Raw genomic sequence first — 23,185 nt, 5'->3', positions numbered from 1 at the left:
ATCTGGTATGCTTATAGCATGTTTTGCCAGATTATGAGCTATACTATTGTCGTTTCTCTTTACATGAGAATACAACACTCTTTGAAAATGATTTGAGTAAACTTTCACATCCTCCACCTGCAAACCCCATGGGCTTAGGTTATGCTCTTGTGACTTCAAAGCTTGAATCAAACCAAGAGCATCTCCTTCTAGTATTACCCTTTGGAACCCCAACTTATGAGCGAACATCAAAGCTTTCCAAGCAGCCAATGTTTCTGTCTCCTCTGCCTTATATGCCTAAGTTAACTTCTCTGAACATGAAGCTGAAATAGCCCCATTGTTGTCCCGTATCACAACTCCAACACTTGATTTATTTAACTCACCAAAGACCGCTCCATCGAAGTTCACTTTCACAAAATCAGCTTGTGGAGCTTGCCATTTATTACCTCCAAAATTGTTGCTTCTTACCTGCATACCTGAAGCTTATGTGGTTGCTCTAAAGTGCGCCAACAATTCTGTTGACTGTGCAGCAACTTGCTGTAGCGGACTAGCTTAAAGATTGAGCCTCACCTTATTTCTCTGATTCCAAATAGTACAAGCCGTATATGCTAGCAGCTCGAATGATTTTCCTTTCTCAATCATCCATGACAGCAGCTCCTTGACACATGTAAATTCAATTTCACCCCTGAACCCCCACATTTCCTGATCAGCCCACACAACATCCAACTCTGGACAAGACCATAAAGCATGCACTGAATCCTCTACAACCCTTTTACAGCTCTCACAGATCGGGTCCTCCAAGATTTTCCTTCGCATCAAAGCTTGTTTGGTTGGAAGTACATTACGGCAAGCTTTCCAAAGGAAATTTTTTATCCTTGGAGGGGCTTACATCTGCCATACTTCCTTCCAAACACACTTATGACAGATTGGAGCTCAAATTGCAGCTTCTCTTCTTCTTTAAGGAATCTATAACCTGACTTACATGTGTAATTTCTTGGGGTAGTGTACGGCCAATACAAGGAGTCTTCTGTCACATGTTGATTAAGGGGAATTTTCTTTATCAACTTAGCATCCTCCTCCACAAATAAACCATCCACCAATTACTCATTCCACCTTCTTGTGCTTGGGTCAATAAGTGAGTCAATGTTATGATTTTCAAAACTCTCGAATGGGCAAATAGGCTGAAGCGTTGGGTGTTTCCTTGCCAGCCAATGATGTTGCCAAATATTTATTTTTTCTTCACTCCCTACCTTCTGTAAGGCACCCCTTTGAATGATATCTCTTCCTCTAAGTATACTCTTCCATGCATAAGATCCCATCCTTGAGTTGGCAGCCTCCAAAAGTGATGAATTGGGAAAGAAACGAGCTCTAAACACTTTATAAAACAATGAGGTTTTATTATTCAAGAGTTGCCATTCTTGCTTTATTAGAAGGGAATCATTGAACATAGCAAGGTCTTGAAAGCCCATACCTCCAATAGTCTTAGATTTTGTCATCTTTTCCCATTTAACCCAATGGATTTTCCTACGATCATCCCTTTGGCCCCACCAAAATCTTTTGATTAGAACCTCAATTTCATTGCAAAAACTCACCGGCAATTTGAAACATCCCATAGTGTAAGTGGGGATGGTTTGTATGACCGCTTTTAAGAGCAGTTGCCTTCTGGCTTGTGAAAGTAATTTTGCTTCCCACCCTTGAAGTTTTCACCAAACCTTTTCCTTGATGTAGTTTAAACTTTCTTTTTTCCCCCTTCCAACTAAGGAGGGCAGCCCAAGGTATTTTTCATAGTGTAAGATTTTTGGAACACCTATGGCTACCTTGATTCCATGCTTCACCTCCTCCGGAGTGGACTTGCTAAAGAACAAGGAGGTTTTGCTCCTATTCATTTTTTGACCCGAGGCTTCTTCATACTGTTTTAGTATCTCCAAGACATTCTCACACTCCTCCATTGTGGCCCTGCAAAAAATAAGACTATCATCTGCAAAAAGTAGATGCGTTAGTTTTGGACCCCTCCTACAAAGAGAATAGCCATGGATATCACCTTGTAACTCCGCATTTTTAATTAGACCATTCAGCCCTTCTGTACAAAGAAGGAATAGGAAGGGGGAAAGTGGGTTGCCCTGCCTAATCCCCTTTGTAGGAAATATCATCCCACATGGTTCACCATTTACCAAGACTGAATATGATACTGTTTTCACACAACCCATTACAAGATTTATCCATCTCTCCCTAAAACCCATCTTTCTCATTATCCCCTCTAAATAATACCACTCCACCCGATCATACGCCTTACTCATGTTTAGTTTTAGTGCCATATAACCATAGTTACCCCTTTTATAGTTTTGTAAACTATGCAAAGTCTCAAAGGCCATTAGAATATTATCAAAAATTAATCTACCCTTGGTGAAGGCTGATTGGTGTTCTGTGATAATGGATGAGAGTAATTTTTTGAGGCGATTTGTAAGAACTTTGGAATAAATTTTGTAAAGGACATTACATAGGCTGATAGGGCGAAATTGGTGAGCATATTCAGGAGAGTTTATTTTTGAAACAAGAGTGATAAAAGTATGGTTTAGGGGATTAGGTATAATACCTAAGTTCAACCATGACAAGATGGAAGAAGTGACATCATGATTTACTGTGCTCCAAAAATGGTGGTAGAATAGTGGGGGCATGCCATTCGGACCAGGTGCCTTGAGAGGCGCCATTTCTTTGAGGGTAGTAGCTACTTCACTTGCTTCAAACTCTCGACATAGACTTTCATTCATCTCCTCATAAATCACTGTAAGCACATAATCTAAGATGCTTGTGGAGACCCTCCCATCCGTTGAGGTAAAAAGAGACTTGTAATAGTTCAACATAACTTCCCCAATATCCTCTTGGCTAGTTTTCCACACACCCCCCATATCCCTAATACCTTCCATTGAGTTTTTCTTGAATCTCTTTGTGGCATAACTATGAAAATATTTGGAATTTTTGTCCCCTCGATTTACCCATAGAATTCGTGATCGTTGAGCCCACATCGTAGCTTCCCTATCTTGCAACACCTCAATCTCCTTTTTAATTTGTCTCACCCTACAATTGTTCCCACTAACAATGCCTGCCCTCTCTTCTTTAGCTAGCTCCTTTTTCAACTGACTAAATTCCAATTTCACACTCCCAAAAACATTTTTTCCCATTGCCCCAATTCCTCCCCACACTTCTCCACTTTTCTTAGTCTATCACCCTTTACTCCGATTTCACTCCCACTACCCCAAGCCAAAACTACCACTTCCTCACAACTGGAATTTGAGAGCCACATCTGTTCGAACCAAAATTTTTTTCCCCCGGTTAGGTATATTCACACCCAATAGTGATACAAGAATTGGAACATGATCCGATGAATTACATGACAAATGGAACACCCTTGAACCTCCAAACTTCATAAACCAACTATTATTGACTAAACACCTATCAAGCCTCTCCCAAATTGAAACTCCATTTTCAAAGTGTTTGCTCCAAGTATACTTGGATCCCTCAAATCCTAAGTCCATGAACCCACATTCATTAATCACCTCCCTAAATTGTTGCGTTTGATTATGAGGCCTTCTAGCAGCCCCAATTTACTTCTCTTGCCTGATAATTTCATTAAAGTCCCTGTTACAAAGCCATGGCTTCTCAGGTCTTGAGTTCAAAGCCCTAAGCTTATTCCATGCTTCTTGACATCTCGCTGTTTCCAGTTCACCATAAAAACCCGTTAATCTCCACTCATTCTCTGTATCTTTATCAATCACTGCATCAATGTAGTATCTATCTAAACCTTCCACTTTTAATTAATAGTTGCTTTCCAATAAAGAACTAGTCCTCCACCTCTGCTCTCTTGGAACAACCCATCTATGATCAAAACCAATACTCCTTTGAACAAATTCTAGCCTTGCATCATTTGTAAGCGTCTCGGCTAAAAATATTACAGAGGGATCTTTTGCCCATATGATTTCCACGAGCTCCCTCCCTGCATGCAGGTTCTCAAGCTCGCGATAGCTCCATGCTAAACAACTCATTGCTCTAGGCGGGGCTAAACATTAGCTCCCACCTTTTCCAAGGTTTTGTTTTCTCCATTAAGGGCTGCTTGAAACAGCTTTGCTGAAAATTCACACTGATCTTCCTTGGTTTCAACCATTCTCTTCTTCCTGTGTGACTGAAAACTTGCTGCCATGTTGCCTTTAGGCTTCTTCCTTTCTTTGCGTTTCCAGGTAGCTGAAACACGTGCAGTTGGTGAGCCATGAACCCTGTTTTCCTTGGCAGCACGTGACTTATTAAGTTTTGAAGGCTCACTTAAGTTGTCACGTGCATTAGGGTTTTTTGATACATTCCTTCCCGTTCCTAATAGCTTAGTTGCCCCAAATTCCTAAGCCAAACTCAATTCACGTTGCTTACCTCACCAGCAGTTTCAGTTTCCTTAGGAGTCTCAGTAATTATCTCATTAATCCTGTTTTGACTGACTGAATCTTCCCTAATAATCCCATCCCCTTCATTACGCCTTAATGAGACATTTATTTCCTCAACTTCAATGCTGACATTATTGCTAGCCGTTACTCCTTGTGGTTGCTCCGGTGCTCTTCCTCTACCTGAGTCGACACTCTGGCTTGAGTCAGAATTCCCTGGTGTACCTGAAAACCTCTTCTTCTTCTCGGCATAGAATCCGGGGACTAGAATTGTACTTCTTCTTGCAGCAAAAAACGTGGAGCTCTCAAGTATGGACCAAATTCACGTTGCTCTGGATTGAGTGTTCCTTCACTGTTAATCCATAACTCATAATCTCTGTCATCGTGAGTGAGGTGTCCACACCAGTAGCACATATTCGGCAACCTCTCGTACTTGAACGATATCCACACTTGCTTACCTCCCTCACCTACTAAAATCAATCTACCACGACACAATGGTAATGACAGATCAATAATGGAGGCCTGAATTCGAATAAAATGCCCACCATCAAATATTTTCAGATCTGTCGGCGCGAAAACCTCCCCCAAGACATTACCAATTTTTTTCGCAGCCTCTACTGTCATAAACTTCATGGGAATTCCATGCAGTTGGACCCATAATTTGGTCTTCTCAAACCTTATATCTGTAGTGAGGATTCGCTCTCATATCGGCTCATCACTACCAAGTGTTTATCAAAAGTCCATGGCTTTCCCTCTAAAATTCTGTCCACATCCTCACTACTATTGAAGGAGAAAAGAAATTTGTGATCTCCAAAACTCTGAATTTTGAAACCGTTCTTTGTTCTCCATAGCGAGTTAAACGTCTTCGCTATGACCTCCATGTTAATGGCTCGCTTAGTCAGAAATTTTGCAGCAATAGAAAACTTCTCATTACTCTCATCGTCAAGCAAACAGCACCCTAGACCCTTTCTATCTGACAGCGTAAGCTTGTTCCACGACTGAGCCAAATCGTCCATTCTCACACTCACACAAACTGTTTCCCACACCCCAAAAAAGAACCCAACAAGCCTAGAAGCAACAGTGTTACTCCTAGGATACTCAGCACCTTCTTCAAAGGGACACCCAAATTCTACTGTGAAAGAGAAGTTAGAGAGAAGACCCAACTTCTATGTTACAGAGAAACTTCAAAAAATTGATATACGTTAGTTGAATTTTTTGAACAATAGGATTTGTCTCAATTTTGTCCATGTTATTAGGGTTTTCATTAGAATTATGGAGACATTATTAAGTTTTAACTTTTAACGTTTAAGATTTTAGAGGACATTGTAATTTCATTATATTTAAGGGTGGATTAAGGGCAATTAAAATACACGTGGCTTCTCCACACAAAAAAGAAAAAAAGAAAAGAAAAGTAAGCGTGAATACTCAAATTGAATTAACTTGTTAAATCATTTAAATAAGTCCTATAATATTAATTAAATAAAGGTTTTGTTAACGAGTTTTCTTAAGACATTTGCTAATGGATTATTTTGGGACAGTTTTAAATTTTAATACAATTTTTATGAAAAATGCAAAAATCTATATTAAAAAAAAAATCAATTGCTTTTTTATTTTTTCATAAAAAAATTTCATAAACCAATCTTTTTAAGGCAACTGTTAAATTTTCCTAGTAAATAATATGATTAAAATTACATGTATTTTCTCAAAAAAAAAAAAAATTACATGTAAATATTCATTTGAGTTGCGTTTGGGTTTTGACGATCAGCTGGCTTTTTGTTTAAATTTTCTATTGTTCGTGGGTCCGCAACAAAGAAGCTTATTTGTAGCTTATTTCTTCTTATACGTTAGGTATTGGTTTTGGTAAAAAAGCACTCTTTGTAGGTCCCGCCTTTTTCTTTTTCAACATTATATAAAAGGAAAATTACATTTTAACCATTTGTGATTTGAAAAAAATTTAAGTTGTTGATTTGTGATTTGAAATTTGACACTTTACTTACTTAAGGTTTTACCAAAATTTTTGCCTACCTATAGTTTGAAATCTTATGATGCAAGTGTTCCACTTGATTCGTTTTGATCTTATTTTTTTTTTATATTTTATTTTTTTATTTTTTGTGTGTTTTTAAAGGAGAGAGACATAAAAGTAGAGTGAAATTACGTATTTAGCCATGTTTTTAACATATGTAGGTTACGAAATTCTAACTAAGTTAACAACATGAATGTAAAGTGTTAAATTTCAAACCAAAGGTAAGTAATTTAAATTTCGGCCAAACTATAAATTGATAAGTTGTAATTTGCCCTTAAATAAACTAGATAAATGTACAAAAGTTTTCCTTCACTATTTACAGGTATTGTTAAAGAAAGACGTTAATGGGTGCTTTTAGAGAAATTGTTAATAAATCATATTAAGAAAGTTTTTAGCACTACTTTTATGGAAAATAGTTTCTAAACCAATGTTTTTAGAGCATCCATTAACTATTTCTTATTATTAAAACAAATCATATAACTTAGTATTAAATAGATCATAAAATTAAAAATATATGTTAATGGTTTTATTAATCACCAGTTAAAAAAAATTTCTTTCAAACCAATTTAAGCATACAATTTTCCATTGAGAGAAATTTTCTTTAGATCCAGAAAATAATTCTATTCATTAAAAAATATAAAAATAAAAGTCGATTGAGAACAAGGCACGAGTTGTTTATGCCATTAGTACCTCCTAACCGTTACATGGAAAAGGCAAAAGATTGAGTAAATAGCTGTAACAGAAGCAGTGAAGCATCTGAGTGCAGTAGTACTTAGCTTAGCTGGGCTCCAAGAAAGGAGTATAATCTTTGCACTCCTCCTAGGCAACACTGCAGTGAAGAGCAAGGGACATAAAGACTATATAGGCACTAGTACTGAAGTTTTAAACACAAACACCAACAAAGGCCAAGCAAAAAAAAAAAAAAAACACCATGATCTTCTTCCACACCAACCCCATCACCATTTTTCTCTTTCTCACTTCTCTCATTCTCTCATCCCACCCCTACAACTTCTCTGCAGCTTCTGATTCTGAAGTGGGTATGTTTTCTCCTTCTCTATCATATAGCTACTTTTTTTTTTTTTTTTTTAGTTATGACTTATGAGCAATGCAAACATATAATTGTGTCACTTCATCTTCAAGGTTTCTTATAAGGATTTTGCTGGTTTTTACTAGTTTATTTTTTAGATTTGAAGAATGGTTTCTTTCAATCGTCAGCATAGACACATACAAAGACAAAAATCCAACCTTTTCTTTTTGGTGAAAGTTCTTTGATCAAATCACATTTTGATTAATGATGGCACTGTGATCAACACATTCTGGCAATTGCATGTATGCCAGATTACATTATACTCTTCTCTTTTCTTTAATGTTGATGAAAGTTAGTTTTTTTTTTTTTTTCTTCTTCCGAAATTCTGATTCAAATGTCTTATTTGCTTGGATCACATTATCAGAAAGTACTATTTTAAATAACTCTCATGAAATCCGATTTTCCAGACAATGTAAAGTATGCACTCAATTGTATTTCTTACCAAATAACAATTAATCTGATTATGACAAATCCTCCTTGTCTAGGATTTTCACTAAAACCGGTCAACTTTTTTAATTGTTGATTACTTAGGCTATCGATTAAGACAGTTGTCTCCTTGATTATTGCAATCTAAATATGAATGTGATTGAACTTTTTAAGCTACTCAGATCAGATGCAAATTATTTTAATAAAAAAAAGATGAATTTGTTTATACAGTAATTAGTACCTTTGGCAAAGCTACTTATGGCACTTCATTTGAGATATTTAATGCAAGAACGAGTAAATACATTAGTCATAAAGCAAAGGAAACTGTACAAAAACTAGCGGGTGATGGAGACAATGTTACAGAATCAATTTTCCTCTAAGTGCTGGTTCACTTTAAGTTAATGTGTATGTTTTGTTTTTACCAAGGAGAATTTGATTTTTGCTTTGTTCTTTTTCCAGGGATTTGAGGCAATGCAAGGCCAACTCAGCGATCGAGTGAAATAGCAGTTGAGTTTTACACACCAAAAGAGAATGGAGGTTCTACTTAGGTTTCTATAATTTGAAAATAAAATTAATACTTGAAGAACCACATAACTGCATTATCTCCAAAATAAGAGATTTTTATACACACCAACTAGAACACCTTCCCTGTGTTAAGGGATTTTTATTCTCAATACAAAGAACTTGTTATGCACATGTTCAGCAGGTAAAAGATATAAACATCCAAGAAGTGACATTTCTGGTTTGTTTTTAAGTTAATGCTACACCATTTGAAATATGACATTAGGAGCAGTTTACCATGTGGTTCATACATACATCGTTACCATTCATCATTCCCTCGAATGGATTCTTCATGGTTGTTTGTTTGGAGGTGTGTCTTGTTAAAGAGTGACGAAACAGGCGCAGAATATGGACATGCAATATTGTGGCAATTCTTGTAGTGCCAAGCATTGCCCTTTAAAATTGGGTTATAGTGTTTTCTTGTTTGTAATTGCTAATAACACAAAAACTGAGGCAATAATGTAAAATGCTTGTCAACAGAAGGGCATTCATATGGGATTAAGCACAGAAGAATGCTTTTTACTAATGTTTGGGTCAACTATNAGTTTTTTTTTTTTTTTCTTCTTCCGAAATTCTGATTCAAATGTCTTATTTGCTTGGATCACATTATCAGAAAGTACTATTTTAAATAACTCTCATGAAATCCGATTTTCCAGACAATGTAAAGTATGCACTCAATTGTATTTCTTACCAAATAACAATTAATCTGATTATGACAAATCCTCCTTGTCTAGGATTTTCACTAAAACCGGTCAACTTTTTTAATTGTTGATTACTTAGGCTATCGATTAAGACAGTTGTCTCCTTGATTATTGCAATCTAAATATGAATGTGATTGAACTTTTTAAGCTACTCAGATCAGATGCAAATTATTTTAATAAAAAAAAGATGAATTTGTTTATACAGTAATTAGTACCGTAGTGACACCACTGTCACATACACAGTTATTTAATTATTATATATATATATATAAATGTTCTGTTCTTGCTTTGTAATTTTTATTTTTATTTTTTCGGTTTATGCTTGAGAATAAAGTAAGTTTTAGCTTCTTTCCTTCTCGTTACATCGGGTTCCAAGTGATAAGAAAAAAACAAGGAAACAATGTTAGAATATTAGCTTTGTTTCAGCACTTTCTGAAAGAAAGTCAAACTTTTTATCTTTCCAATGTTATTCTACTTGTCCTAGGATTGCCTGCTCTTCTTTTCTTTATGTCTGAGAAAATAAGATTCTCTCTCTCTCTCTCTCTCTCTCTCTCCACATTTTCACTTCACTTTCTTTGTAAGATTTTATCTTTAAAGATACGGATGCATTTGGATGTTGGTCATTTGCATGACAATGGAATATAACATTTTGCTTCACCTAGTAATGGAAGGACTATTGAATTCACTATATGTTAGCAAATGGCACTGTTATTAGTACTTATCAACCATCCTATTTAGGATATGGGAGAATAACAATTGGCGAGTGCTGCATTCAGAAAGGATAAATAATTTTCCTTCAAAATGATATGGAAGATAAAATGGGAAGTCTAAACACACTTGTGTTTTGTAACCAGTTTGAGCCAGAGTGTAGTGATGTAAAATCATAATATTCAGATCATGATTACTTCAATCACTGTATTTGAACAATCTTTTCATGCCTTACAGATGATGAAATCCCATTTACTTACACTGAAGGAACTGGTAAAGGGCCAAAGAAATGGGGCCAAATCGATCCACATTGGAAAGCTTGTGGTAATGGGAAAATGCAATCTCCTATTGATCTTCTGAACAGAAGGGTGCAGGTTTTTCCTAGCCTGGGGAAATTAAAAAGGGATTACCAACCAGCTCCGGCTGTTGTGAAGAACAGAGGACATGACATTACGGTAAGCTGCCAGCCTGCCACTGAAGCAATACTTTGTTATCCTTTTTTCATGGTTGTGATTTTTATTATGTACCAATTCGGTTGATGCTTGCAAGCTTAATCTAATGAATGCTTGAGTTGCATACCCCCAACTTGGACCATTAGGAACCAGGACAGGTTAATCATTATGATTAACCTATTCTGTTTATAGCAACATGCATCACATGGACAAATTATATGATCCTTCTAAATCCTAAGCTTTAACTCCTTAAAGATGTAATAAACACACTTGTATGTGTGTGCGCATGTACACACACATAAATATATTCTGATGACAGTTTTGTAGTAGTCATGATAAAACATTTCCATATAAATGGGTAATAGATGTACTAAATCAGATGAAAACTATTGATTAATTTATTATCTGAAACGGATGTTTCATCAGGTGATGTGGAAAGGGGATGCCGGAAAAATTAACATAAATGGGACTGACTACAAGCTGTTACAATTTCATTGGCATTCACCATCTGAGCACACATTCAATGGATCAAGGTTTTTGTTTGCCTTCATTTTTTTTTTTTTTGATGGGCTAATTGATTTTTGAACAACCCAGTCCATACATTGCTTTTGTACCCATACAAAATTCTAATCTTCTATTTTCAGGTATGACTTGGAGCTCCACATAGTTCATCTAAGCTCTAGTGGAGAGATAGCTGTTGTTGGAATTGTTTACAAATATGGCCGCCCTGATCCCTTACTTTCAAAGGTATTTTGGTGGTTTTCTATTCATTTGCTCTTTGAGATCCATTAATGCATATGAATGTGTGCACTATTTACAGTAATGCATCACATTTTTTTATTCAATCCATAGTTAGGAGATGGATGTTATTGGAACTATTATTTGGCCCCGGGCCCTTCCTTTCAATATAATATTTAGATGATTTTCTCTTTCTGACTCTCTCACACACACATGCATATAGACTTGCATATATTTTCGCACATAAGTATTATTCAGATAAATGCATACTTTTATATATTAAATGCACATAAAAAAATTACATGCATGCATAATCTTTTTAAGCTGTCAATATAGTAATGAACATAGAGCTCAACACATAATTTAGGGACTTAACATGACAAATAATGCCAAGAATTTCAATTTTGAAAAATTCATTTGTGTATTGTAATATCTGCTTGACATTTTCACTACACTTGAATCGTTAGAACAGTAGTATTCTTCATGAATTTATCAAAATCTTAGTTTTAAGTGTGATTATTTCTTCCTACAAATTTTCTTGATTATTGATTTCTTTATGCCCTTCCCCCTTTTTCTGAAGCTGTTCCACCACATAAAGTCAGTTGGAAAAGAAGAGAGAGATTTGGGGATCTTTAACCCAGGAGCTATTAAGTTTGGGAGCAGAAAGTATTACAGATACATTGGTTCTCTTACAGTTCCTCCCTGCACTGAGGGTGTCATTTGGACAATAGTCAAGAAGGTCCTTCACTAAGCACCCAATTTTCTTGACCAATAAATGCAATATTGGTTTTGTTTTCTTTTTCTTTACTCCACATATGCACTTTCCAACATACAACTTCTCTTTTATAGGTAAGGACAGTTTCAAGAGAGCAAGTGAGAGCATTAAGGGAAGCTAAAAGAACTTGTTATGCACATGTTCAGCAGGTAAAAGAAATAAACATCCAAGAAGTGACATTTCTGGTTTGTTTTTAAGTTAATGCTACACCATTTGAAATATGACATTAGGAGCAGTTTACCATGTGGTTCATACATACATCGTTACCATTCATCATTCCCTCGAATGGATTTCTTCATGGTTGTTTGTTTGGAGGTGTATCTTGTTAAAGAGTGACAAAACAAGCGCAGAATATGGACATGCAATATTGTGGCAATCCATGGAGTGCCAAGCATTGCCCTTTAAAATTTGGTTAAAGTGTTTTCTTGTTTGTAATTGCTAATAACACAAAAACTGAGGCAATAATGTAAATTGCTTGTCAACAAAAGGGCATTCATATGGGATTAAGCACAGAAGAATGCTTTTTACAAATGTTTGGGTCAACTATCAATCCTCGATATTGTCTTATTAATATGACTTTAAGGGCTTTTATTAGGATAAAATTTAGCTACAAAATTGATTGTAGCCTAAAGTTACAACTTTGATCAATAAAATAAATAATATTACATATTTTGAAAATTTAACCGTTAAATTGCATATTTTTTACATTTTAATACACATGTCAAATTTTATATTAATTGGATATTATATACTATAAGCTTATATTTTATGCATAATTTTAAAATACAAAAACTAGCAATTTAAATAATTTATTGATGGCATAACTATAGATCTTTAATTTTCTAGAAATTTTGCAAGCATAGAGAATATAAGAAGAATATGTAATCCAATAGTGAAATTCTCAAAATTCACGAGTAATAAAAAGATATTAAGTAAGGTTATAGTTTTATGTTACAACAAATTTTGTAGCTAAATTTTGTCATTTTTATTAACTTACATGTATTTTTTCATATCCACTTTTATATTTTAAATGCGGGATATTTTTTCCACTTTTTAAAATGTGTACATTTTTGTATCAATCGTAGACATGTAAAACAATGAAGGTAAAAGTGTTAAAGTCTTTTATCCCTGGTCCATGTTGGAACTAAGGAAGAAAAAACTTCTTAAACCTGTGACTAAAAACATTTCGTAATCCAAAGATTGATTCCATAGCTCATTGTTTAGTAGCTGAATAACTTGAATGGGAAAACATACAGATTGAGAAGCTTGTCAACAAAACATTTACACATGAACATCATTGTGATATGGGTAATACTTGTACAGACAAATTGTTTTACACAATTTTATACACAATCCAAAAGCAACTAAAACGATGACTTAAAGTAAGAAGTTTTATAGAAAGAATGCTTATAGAATCTATACTCAATTAAAAATATATATTAAAATAATGTCTCAGAAAATGTGAGCAATAATTTTTTTTCAAAAAAGAGTCAAAAATTTTAGTTATATATATATATATATATATATATGTATATGTATTAGTCGATGTCCCTGTGATAAGCGTGTACAATTCATTTTGAAAATTTTAACAAGAAATTATTTATATGGCTCATATATAATACTCATTATATGTTATAATAATTTGGGAATTAATATTTAGACACGAAATAAGTTTTTTCAATGCATTTGAAATAAATCATTTATCAAAATGGAATATATCATTCTTTATATCCCAAAAATGATATTTGATTGATTATATACTAGATTTTACAACAATTATCATTTTAATTTGAAAATCAAACAATCATTTCAAAAAATTATTATTATTATTATTATTTGTTGCAAAATATAGTAGTTTTGATAATGATCATCACTACAAGAAAATTGAGCTATTGCGGCGGGTTTTTTGCGGCAATTGCGAAAATTGCTGCTATATATCACATATTGTGGCGCTTTTTTGGCCCGCCCTTGTAAATGATATATATTGTGGCGTTTCATTGGACCAACGCAATATATCAAGCCTTTTGTGGCGTACTACAGCGGCGCTATATAAACCACCGCAATATATGTGTTATGGTGGCGTTAGAATTAGCTATAGCGGTGCTCCATAAACTCGCTGCAGTAAATATACCATTTTGCGGCATACTAAAGCAGCGGTATATAAAAACATTGTAATATATATATTTTTGGCGGGCTTTGATTTAGTTATAGCGGTGGTATTATCAAACTGCCACAGTATGTCTTTTTGCAGCATTTTTTAGTTATAGTGGCGGTTTAAGCGATCGTTGCAATAAACCTGTTAATTGCCCAAAAGTCCAATTTTTTTCTCCCTTTTTTTTTGTTTTTTTTTGTTTTCCTTTCCCTCACATAAATCTATCAATTTAGACCCCAACCTTTTCATTTCTCAACCGTTTGTCTCCCTCTAAAAAAAACTCTCTCTCCTTCTCACTTTCAAATTAAAATCTTACGTCATTGATCTCAAAACCCAACGATTGATTTTCCCACCATTGCCACACATTCTCACTCTTAAACCCTAGATTAGGTCTATCTGTATTAGCACTCATCGCTGCCACTAGCCGATTGAAGCCCCAAAAACAGCCATCGAGGTTTGACTGAGAATATAGGAGTGACTTTCAACAACATGTCCACAACTCATCCAACGACTCATCATCGGACCCAACTGATCACCACTTCCACAACCACCAATCACCACGGTCCACCATGGAGGGACAAGGCAAAAAGAGAGAGACCCATCAAGAGATTTACCCACTAAAAGAGAGACATTAATTTGAGCGAAAGAGAGAGTGAAGCACTGATCTTTGAGAGAGAGACATCGATCTGAGAGAGAGAGAGAGAGAGAGAGAGAGTTAGTATGAGAGTGGAGGACATTAAGACATATTTGGGCCTGATTTTAAGCAAAAGTGAGAGATAGAGAGAGCGGAACAATGAGTGATATGTTAGAAGAGTGAAGAGCAAAGAGCAAAGATGGCAATGCTTGGTCGTGGAGTTAGAGAGAGATCTAATAATTTTGGAAAACAGAGAGAATAGGAGATGAATGATTGTGAATGTCTTAGCTAGAAGAGTTGAGAATCGATTTGAGAAGGAGGTTTTGGGGTTGAAGTGTTTTTTAGTGTATGATTGTGCTAGAAAATGCTTAGTAAAATGTGGCCTTTTAATTAATTGTTCTTGATAGAAGAATTTGTGTTATATTTTGCGGCCCTCTATAGTGGTGGTATTAATAGCGACATTTCTATCACTTATAGCGGCCGGTTAGATGACCGCTGCAATACTCACTTTTTTGCAGCGCTTTGTCTTAGTTATAGCGGTGGTTTGGACTGCTGCAATAGACCTTTTAATTGCCCTCTGTTTTTTTGTCGTTTCCTCCCTTCCTCTTTTCATTTTCCCTCCAACTCTAAGAAAGAAAAAACACACTCTCTTTCACTCTCTCTCTCTCTCTCTCTCTCTCTCTCTCTCTCAAAATCTCTTTCACTCTCAAAATCTCTAGACCTCAACTCACCGGAGGCCTACTGGTACCCATCCAACTCGCTGGAGATCAAACTCGATGGAGACCCAAATCACCTCTAGCCGCCGCCAATCTCGAGTAAGCGTCTGAATTTTTATTTGGCTTTATTTCTCAAATGGGTTTGCCTTAAATTTCAAAATTTTTTGTTGGGTTCTTGTGGTTTTGTGTGTTTTTTTTTTTCCAAAAAATTGATTGTTGGTTTGGATTTGTTTTTTTGAAGGCTTTCGTTGATGGGTTCTGCTTAGCCTCTCCTGTGAACTTTAAAATCACCAAATATCCAAGGGTTGAACCACGTGAGAGAGAGAAAGACTAAGAGAGACCTTCAGCCCGTGATCAAGCTAGAGCCACTGTTGCCAATTGCCGCGCCGTCGACAACCACCATTTTTTTCGCCGCCACCTCGCTACTGCTGGTATGGGTTTGTTTGTTTGTTTGTTTTATTTTTTATTTTTTATTTTTTTTTATCATCCATGTGCAAGTCATTGCTTGAGTTTCATAGTTTGGTTTAAATTTCGGGGTTACAAAATTTATGAAACCTTTGGTTGATTGCGTAGAGTTGGTTGTGGTAAAATGCTCATATGATCAAAACTGGTTTTGTAGTACTTTTAAGAATGCTATTCAGTTGTTTGATGAAATGCTTGAGAGGGATATATGTCCAGTGCTGTAATTGGATTTGGCTGTTTAATTAAACATGTTAAAATTCAAAGAAAGAAAATATGGAAGAAAGGATTTGTTAGACAATGTAATTCATTCATTCTCAAAGACTAGATTACAACTTATATACAGAAAAACAAAGCATGACCAACTCTGTACGTTTATTCACACTAAAACTAACTCTACCACTAACTCTCACTAACCAATTATTACCAATAATGTATATAAACAATACGAATGTAGTTTTGAATGTTAAGTATAAAGAGAACTAAGCTACAGGATGTATAATTGCATCATTCGCAACCGTTAAATATGCTATGTGGATTTGATTGTAGTTTATGTTATTTTGAATTGCTAGGTGAGTTGTGGTGTGGGGTGGGGGTTGTTAGGGTTATCAATTTGTTGATTTTCTGGTATGAAGGATTATAAATTTTGAAGCTTTTGATAATGGAGGTAATGAAGTGTGTATGAAAGTAATGGTACAACAAGGGAATTTCTTTGATTTGCCAAAAGACTTACACAAAATTACATCATTGTTAGTATGTTTAATTACCCTTTTTAATTAATGCTGCATGCATCACTTATTAATGCTGTAGGATTGTGAATGCTCTAAATTTGATGGATAGTTGATGATTGTTGCTATTACTTTATGAACTAAGCTCCAACTTTAGATGCTTACATGTTGATGGATAGTTTTGGCTAACATTCTTAATTAGGTTGATTTGAGAATGCAATAAACTATATATCAGTTTTAGATTTGAGAATGAACTTAGTTTTACATATATTCTTTCCTTGTTGGCATATTACGAAAAGAAGAGGCATTACAGGTTCGTGTGATCAAAGCAAGTGAATTTGTTTGTGTTAGACTTAAGGTACTTTGTGTGTGTGTGTGTGTGTGATAGGTTGTTGAATTGGGGCAAGCAGGTGGCTTGCATGGAGTTATAAGGTGGTTTTAGTTGATATTGAGAGTGTTGATTGTTTTGTGTAATATTCGATGATTCTTATTGAGTTGTTTTTATTTGATTAATTAATTTTAGAGGCTTCTCTCTATCTTTTTTACACATGAGGAACACTAACATGAAATGGGATATTTAAAGGGATGTCCATTCCTAAAGAATATTGCTAGTAATGGTGTTATAGTTACCAAATGTGTTGATAACTTCTTTCTGCGTTTAAATTTGTTGTTTTCTTAGGAACATAGCTGAAAGTGCATGATTAAAGATGATTTGTTTCTTAACTTAAAGTGAAATGAACTAAATGAAATGTGTGTTAACTCTTGGTTTGTGCTTTCATGAAATCACATTATAGGTGTTTCTTGTAAACCACTTTATAGTAATTGATAAGTGGTGGATGAAACTTACCAACAGAAGGTCACAAGAATATTTAGATGGAGTCCAACAGTTTCTGAATTTTGCATCTAACCATGCACAATCGGATGGAATGATTTCATGTCCTTGTAAAAAATGTGTGCATACAGATTTGTGGTTTGCAGATGTTGTACAGGGTCACTTAGTGTCACATGGGATTGTAGGGGTTATGACCCTTGGGTTTTTAATGGGGAATCATCATTTGCAAAGACTTCTTCTGAAATTCCTAATAGTCGTGTCCAAAAAAACCTGATAGATTATGCCGATCTTCGTGACGTGTTGTATGACATGTTCCCCACACATGATATGGCATTTAGGCCAATGGAAGAAGTCCCTATTGTGAACAACCCACAGAAGGTCCTGGAGAATGCATTTCAGTTTATGAAATTGCTTGAAGATGCTAATCAACCTTTTTATGAAGGTTGTAAGCATTTTTTGCAAATTGTCAGCCATTATGCATTTGTACTACATGAAGTGTTTTAATGGTTGGACCAACAAATCATTTACCATGTTATTTCAATTTTTTCTTGATTTGCTAAGTTGCCAAATGATTTTTATGAAGCTAAGAAGATTATTAAGGATCTAGGCTTGAGCTATGAGAAGATTCATGCTTGTCCTAAAGATTGTGTTTTATATTAGAAGGAGAATGCCAACCTTGAAACTTGTCCAAACTGTGGAGTTTCAAGATGGGAAATAATGAGTCTAGAGGTCAAAAAAGTACTCATGCTTCCCCCAAGAAAGGAAAAAAGAGACCTACAAAGATCCTATGATGGTTCTCCTTAAAGCCAAGATAGAAACAACTTTTTATGTCTCTTGAAACAGCCAATCATATGAAGTGGCATGCTAATGGTCGTGTGAATGACGGGTTATTGAGGCATCCTGATGATTCCAAAGCTTGGAAATCATTAACTCTAAGTATATAGAGTTCTCATCCGAGCCTCGTAATGTGAGGCTTGGATTAGTAGCCGATGGATTCAAATTGTATGGAAATATGAGTACTAGTCATAGTATGTAGCCTGTCATTTTGATCCCATAAAATCTCCTTCTATGGATGTGCATGAAAAGGTCTTATTTCATGTTATCATTATTGATTCTCGGTCCAACCTCTCTCAGGAACAATATAGATGTGTACTTACAACCCTTAGTAGAAGAACTAAATGAGTTATGAGATGTTGGAGTAGAGACATTCAATGTGTCTTCCAAACAATCATTCCAAATGCATGCTGCACTATTGTGGACCATAAATGATTTTCCTACATATGGTGATATCTCGGTTGGAGTACCAAAGGTGCTCTTGCATGTCCCCCTTGTAACTATAATAGTTAGTCTCGTTGGTTAAGATATAGAAGAAAATTTAGTTACATTGGACATAGGTGATTCTTGGATAGAGATCATAAATTCCGTAGGAAAAAAAAAAATCATTTGATGGGCATGTTAATATGAGATCAACTCCTATTATAGTATATGAAGGGGAAATCATGATACAATATTTTTCAGCTTGTCTTATAGGGAGGACCATGTGTTGCATCACAATCTTGACGTGATGCATATTGAAAAAAATGCAGTCGATAATATAATTGGCACATTGTTGAACTTGGATGGCAAGACAAAGGATAACTAGAAGGCACGCCAAGACTTAAGGATATAGGTATAAGAAGTGAACTTCACTTAGAAAAGGTTGGGAATGATCAGACACGTATGCCACATGCCTACTACCATATGAATGCTAGTGAAAATGATGGTTTTTTGCAAGTTTTGAAAGATGTAAGGGTGCTAGATGGTTATTCTTCAAACATCTCACGCTGCGTCAAACTCAAAGAACGCAAGATTAGTGGGCTAAAGAGCCATAATAATCACATTTTAATGTAGCAACTTTTTCCGATAGGCATTGGAGGAGGCACCGCCGCTTCCTCCAATGCCTTCAATCTCGCCACCACCTCCACCCTCCTATCAATCATATCTACACACAAACACAAAACACAATAAAAAAACCCTAACTTTCACACACACATATTAAGAGAGATGTGAAAAGGTAGGACCTTATGGGACATCTTCGGTGTGGTAGAGGCTCTTGTGGATGTCCATGGCGTAATCAACCATGTTGGTTTTGTTGAGGAGCTCGATCTTCTCTTTCAAGATTTTGACATCCTTGTAGAGATGACGCTCTTAGAGAAACTCGAGTATTGGGAACACTAGGTGGCGGTCTAGGTTTGGTGCGATCCGTGGGGTTAGGTCGTAGGTTGCCATGATTATCTCTCTCTCTCTCTCTCTCTCTCTCTCTCTGTGAGAGAGACTTTGTACAAAGCTTTTTTGACGACTAAAAGAGAAAGAGGAAGAAGTAGCAATAGAAGGTGTTCATTTTGTTTTAGGTTTTGGATATGCGTGTAAAGAAGCATTTTTTTTTTTTTTTTGGGTGCTTATGTTATTTTATTTTAATAATGGCAATAGGTCCAAATAAGGTCGGAACTCAGAACTCGAGGGTGCAAGAGTTAGACAAGTCGGGTTGGAGGTAATATGTAAAAATAAATTATAAATTATATATAGGCAAAAATGCAAAACTAACCCTCTAACTTTCACCTTTTTTCATTTTAGACCTCTAAATTTCAGTTTTGTCATTTCAGTCCTCTAACTTTCAATTGTTGTCAATGCAAGATTCCGTTAGAACCCAATTATGTCTTATCGTTAACATTGCTGAAACGACCCCCTTTTGTATTTTTTAAAAAATTTAGAATTAAAAGAAAATAAGAAAAAAAAAACCATTAAGGGGAACGACGTTGTTGTTTCCCTTCCCCTGAAATCAAAACAAAATGGATATCTGAACTGGTAATATTCTTTTGCAACTTATACCAATTGTTCTTTTCTTTTTTCTTTCATTTTTGTGCATGGATAAATCTTCACACTTCTCTTAGTAATACTTATATTTTTCATTTTTTTTTTCTAGGAAATGGAAGATCCTACCTTTATCCATCAATACGAGATCAACCCTTTCAAATACTCACTTGATGGTCTTGATTTTCATTCTTTTTCTGGTGAAAGCTACCCATCCAACCTAGATCTCAATCCCAAAAGCACATACAACTTTCGTGCTTCAGTCATAGAAAATCCTCAGACTGACCTTGGGAGACTGGCAAAACAGCTCAAGACAAACAACTGGAACTCTTGCGCCACTAACCATATTCCTTCAAAGGCTGCTTCTTCATCTTCCTCACATTTGATTTCATTCGAGAACTCAAACTCACCCCCAGCCATTTCACAGCAATTTTATGGTCTAGACTGCACCATGAAACCAAAGAGCAAGTCGACTTCTAATAGAAATATGAACTTCCTAGCTATGATTTCTGAGAGTTCCTTTGGGATGCAAAATTGTTTATCAAAACATGGATAGGTCCCCAAGAAGGTAGCTACATTGACTAGAACTCCTTTACATGCACAAGATCATGTAATAGCAGAGAGAAAGAAGCGCTATTACATGCACAAGATTTGTTTCCCCAAATTCTCTAAGTTAGGGATTTGGGTGTGGAACAATTCCTCTATTTTGATTTCAGGGGAAAGGCAACGACGTTGTCGTTGCCCTTAATTTTTTTTTCTAGATTTTTCTTATTTTCTTTTAATTCCGAATTAAAAAAAAAGAAAAAAAAAAGAGGCAAAACGGCGTCGTTTTAGTAGTGTTAATGGCAAGACATAACTGGTTTCTAACAGAATCCTGCATTGACAACAATTAAAAGTTAGAGGACTGAAATGACAAAACTGAAAGTTAGAGGACTGAAATAAAAAAAATGTGAAAGTTAGAGGGTCAGTTTTGCATTTTTGCCTTACACACACACACACACACACACACACACAACACAAGGAGAGCAAAACCAATCCACCCTTAAATAGTTTTAACATGTTTTTTTTTTTTTTTTTTTTTAAATCTTTTTAATTTTTTTTATAAGGTATATATGGGAACGACGTTGTTGTTTCCCTTCCCCTGAAATCAAAACAAAATGGATATCTGAACTGGTAATATTCTTTTGCAACTTATACCAATTGTTCTTTTCTTTTTTCTTTCATTTTTGTGCATGGATAAATCTTCACACTTCTCTTGGTAATACTTATATTTTTCATTTTTTTTTCTAGGAAATGGAGGATCCTACCTTTATCCATCAATATGAGATCAACTCTTTCAAATACTCACTTGATGGTCTTGATTTTCATTCTTTTTCTGGTGAGAGCTACCCATCCAACCTAGATCTCAATCCCAAAAGCACATACAACTTTCGTGCTTCAGTCATAGAAAATCCTTAGATTGACCTTGGGAGACTGGCAAAACAGCTCAAGACAAACAACTGGAACTCTTGCGCCACTAACCATATTCCTTCAAAGGCTGCTTCTTCATCTTCCTCACATTTGATTTCATTTGAGAACTCAAACTCACCCCCAGCCATTTCACAGCAATTTTATGGTCTAGACTGCACCATGAAACCAAAGAGCAAGTCGACTTCTAATAGAAATATGAACTTCCTAGCTATGATTTCTGAGAGTTCCTTTGGGATGCAAAATTGTTCATCAAAACATGGATAGGTCCCCAAGAAGGTAGCTACATTGACTAGAACTCCTTTACATGCACAAGATCATGTAATAGCGGAGAGAAAGAAGCGCTATTACATGCACAAGATTTGTTTTCCCAAATTCTCTAAGTTAGGGATTTGGGTGTGGAACGATTCCTCTATTTTGATTTCAGGGGAAAGGCAACGACGTTATCATTGCCCTTAATTTTTTTTTTTTCTAGATTTTTCTTATTTTCTTTTAATTCCGAATTTAAAAAAAAAAAAGGCAAAACAGCGTCGTTTTAGTAGTGTTAACAGCAAGACATAACTGGTTTCTAACGGAATCCTGCATTGACAACAATTAAAAGTTAGAGGACTGAAATGACAAAACTGAAAGTTAGAGGACTGAAATGAAAAAAGGTGAAAGTTAGAGGGTCAGTTTTGCATTTTTGCCTTATACACACACACACACACAACATAAGGAGAGCAAAACCAATCCACCCTTAAATAGTTTTAACATTTTTTTTTTTTTAAAATCTTTTTAATTTTTTTTATAAGGTATATAGATTTGCTCTAACTTTCAAACTAAAATTTATGATTTTTTTTTTTTGTTGTGATGTTGAATTTGTAGTTTTATGTTTATTTATTTTAAATTGTTGTATTGTTATGTTTCAATTGTTTTTATGTTTTTCAATACTAAAATTATTATATTGTTATGTTTTAAAAGGTTTTGTAATGTTAAAACTTGAATTATTATTATTTTTTAATAAATGTTTTATGAGTCTTATTTTTTATAGAGAGTTTCAATCTACAACGTCCACTTTTAATGATAATTTTTTTATCATCAAATCAAGACATTAATTGGTTTTTGGTATAGGTGGGGATTGAACCCTATATCTCTTATTCAACAATTAAAGACTTTACTAGTTGAGCTAACTAGAACCTACTATTTTATGAGTCTTAATTCAAAGTATGACATATTTTAATTAAAATTTTAATAAACTATAAGATAAAAATTGAGTGGGATAGAGCTTGGCAGGTGCCTAATAGGAAGAGGGCGAGTGAAAAAATACCCATTTCAAAGTGAGGGTGAGGAATAAAAAACCTACACCATTGCCATTCCTAAGCAAGATAGGGGTGGATCAAGTGGGTAGGAAAATTTTATCACTCTTATCTATTTTTCAATTTTTTCAATCCATCTCAAAGAATACTCCAATTCTCCATGGTCGGTTTAGGGTTA

The 23,185-nt window shown here is 35.1% G+C and overlaps 1 protein-coding gene and 2 pseudogenes across 1 annotated transcript; all 3 read left to right on the top strand.

Moving 5' to 3' along the window:
• Window positions 1-7,222: 7,222 nt before the first annotated feature.
• Window positions 7,223-17,899, top strand: LOC136062937 (alpha carbonic anhydrase 4-like). Its single transcript, XM_065762685.1, has 8 exons — window positions 7,223-7,463; window positions 10,147-10,364; window positions 10,788-10,894; window positions 11,006-11,108; window positions 11,680-11,838; window positions 11,949-12,023; window positions 13,131-13,182; window positions 17,553-17,899. Exons 1-8 carry the CDS (start codon window positions 7,358-7,360, stop codon window positions 17,897-17,899), a joined length of 1,167 nt encoding a protein of 388 aa, XP_065618757.1. The 5' UTR covers window positions 7,223-7,357.
• Window positions 17,900-19,854: 1,955 nt separating this feature from the next.
• Window positions 19,855-20,993, top strand: LOC111994458 (uncharacterized; annotated as a pseudogene).
• A 94-nt stretch (window positions 20,994-21,087) lies between these two features.
• Window positions 21,088-22,171, top strand: LOC136062946 (uncharacterized; annotated as a pseudogene).
• Window positions 22,172-23,185: the final 1,014 nt, after the last annotated feature.

The sequence above is a fragment of the Quercus suber genome, unplaced genomic scaffold, assembly GCF_002906115.3.
Source record: "Quercus suber isolate HL8 unplaced genomic scaffold, Cork oak 2.0 scaffold_469, whole genome shotgun sequence".
Taxonomy (NCBI): domain Eukaryota; kingdom Viridiplantae; phylum Streptophyta; class Magnoliopsida; order Fagales; family Fagaceae; genus Quercus; species Quercus suber.
Note: the sequence above shows the minus strand (reverse complement) of the source record. Positions and strands in the feature narration are given on the sequence as shown.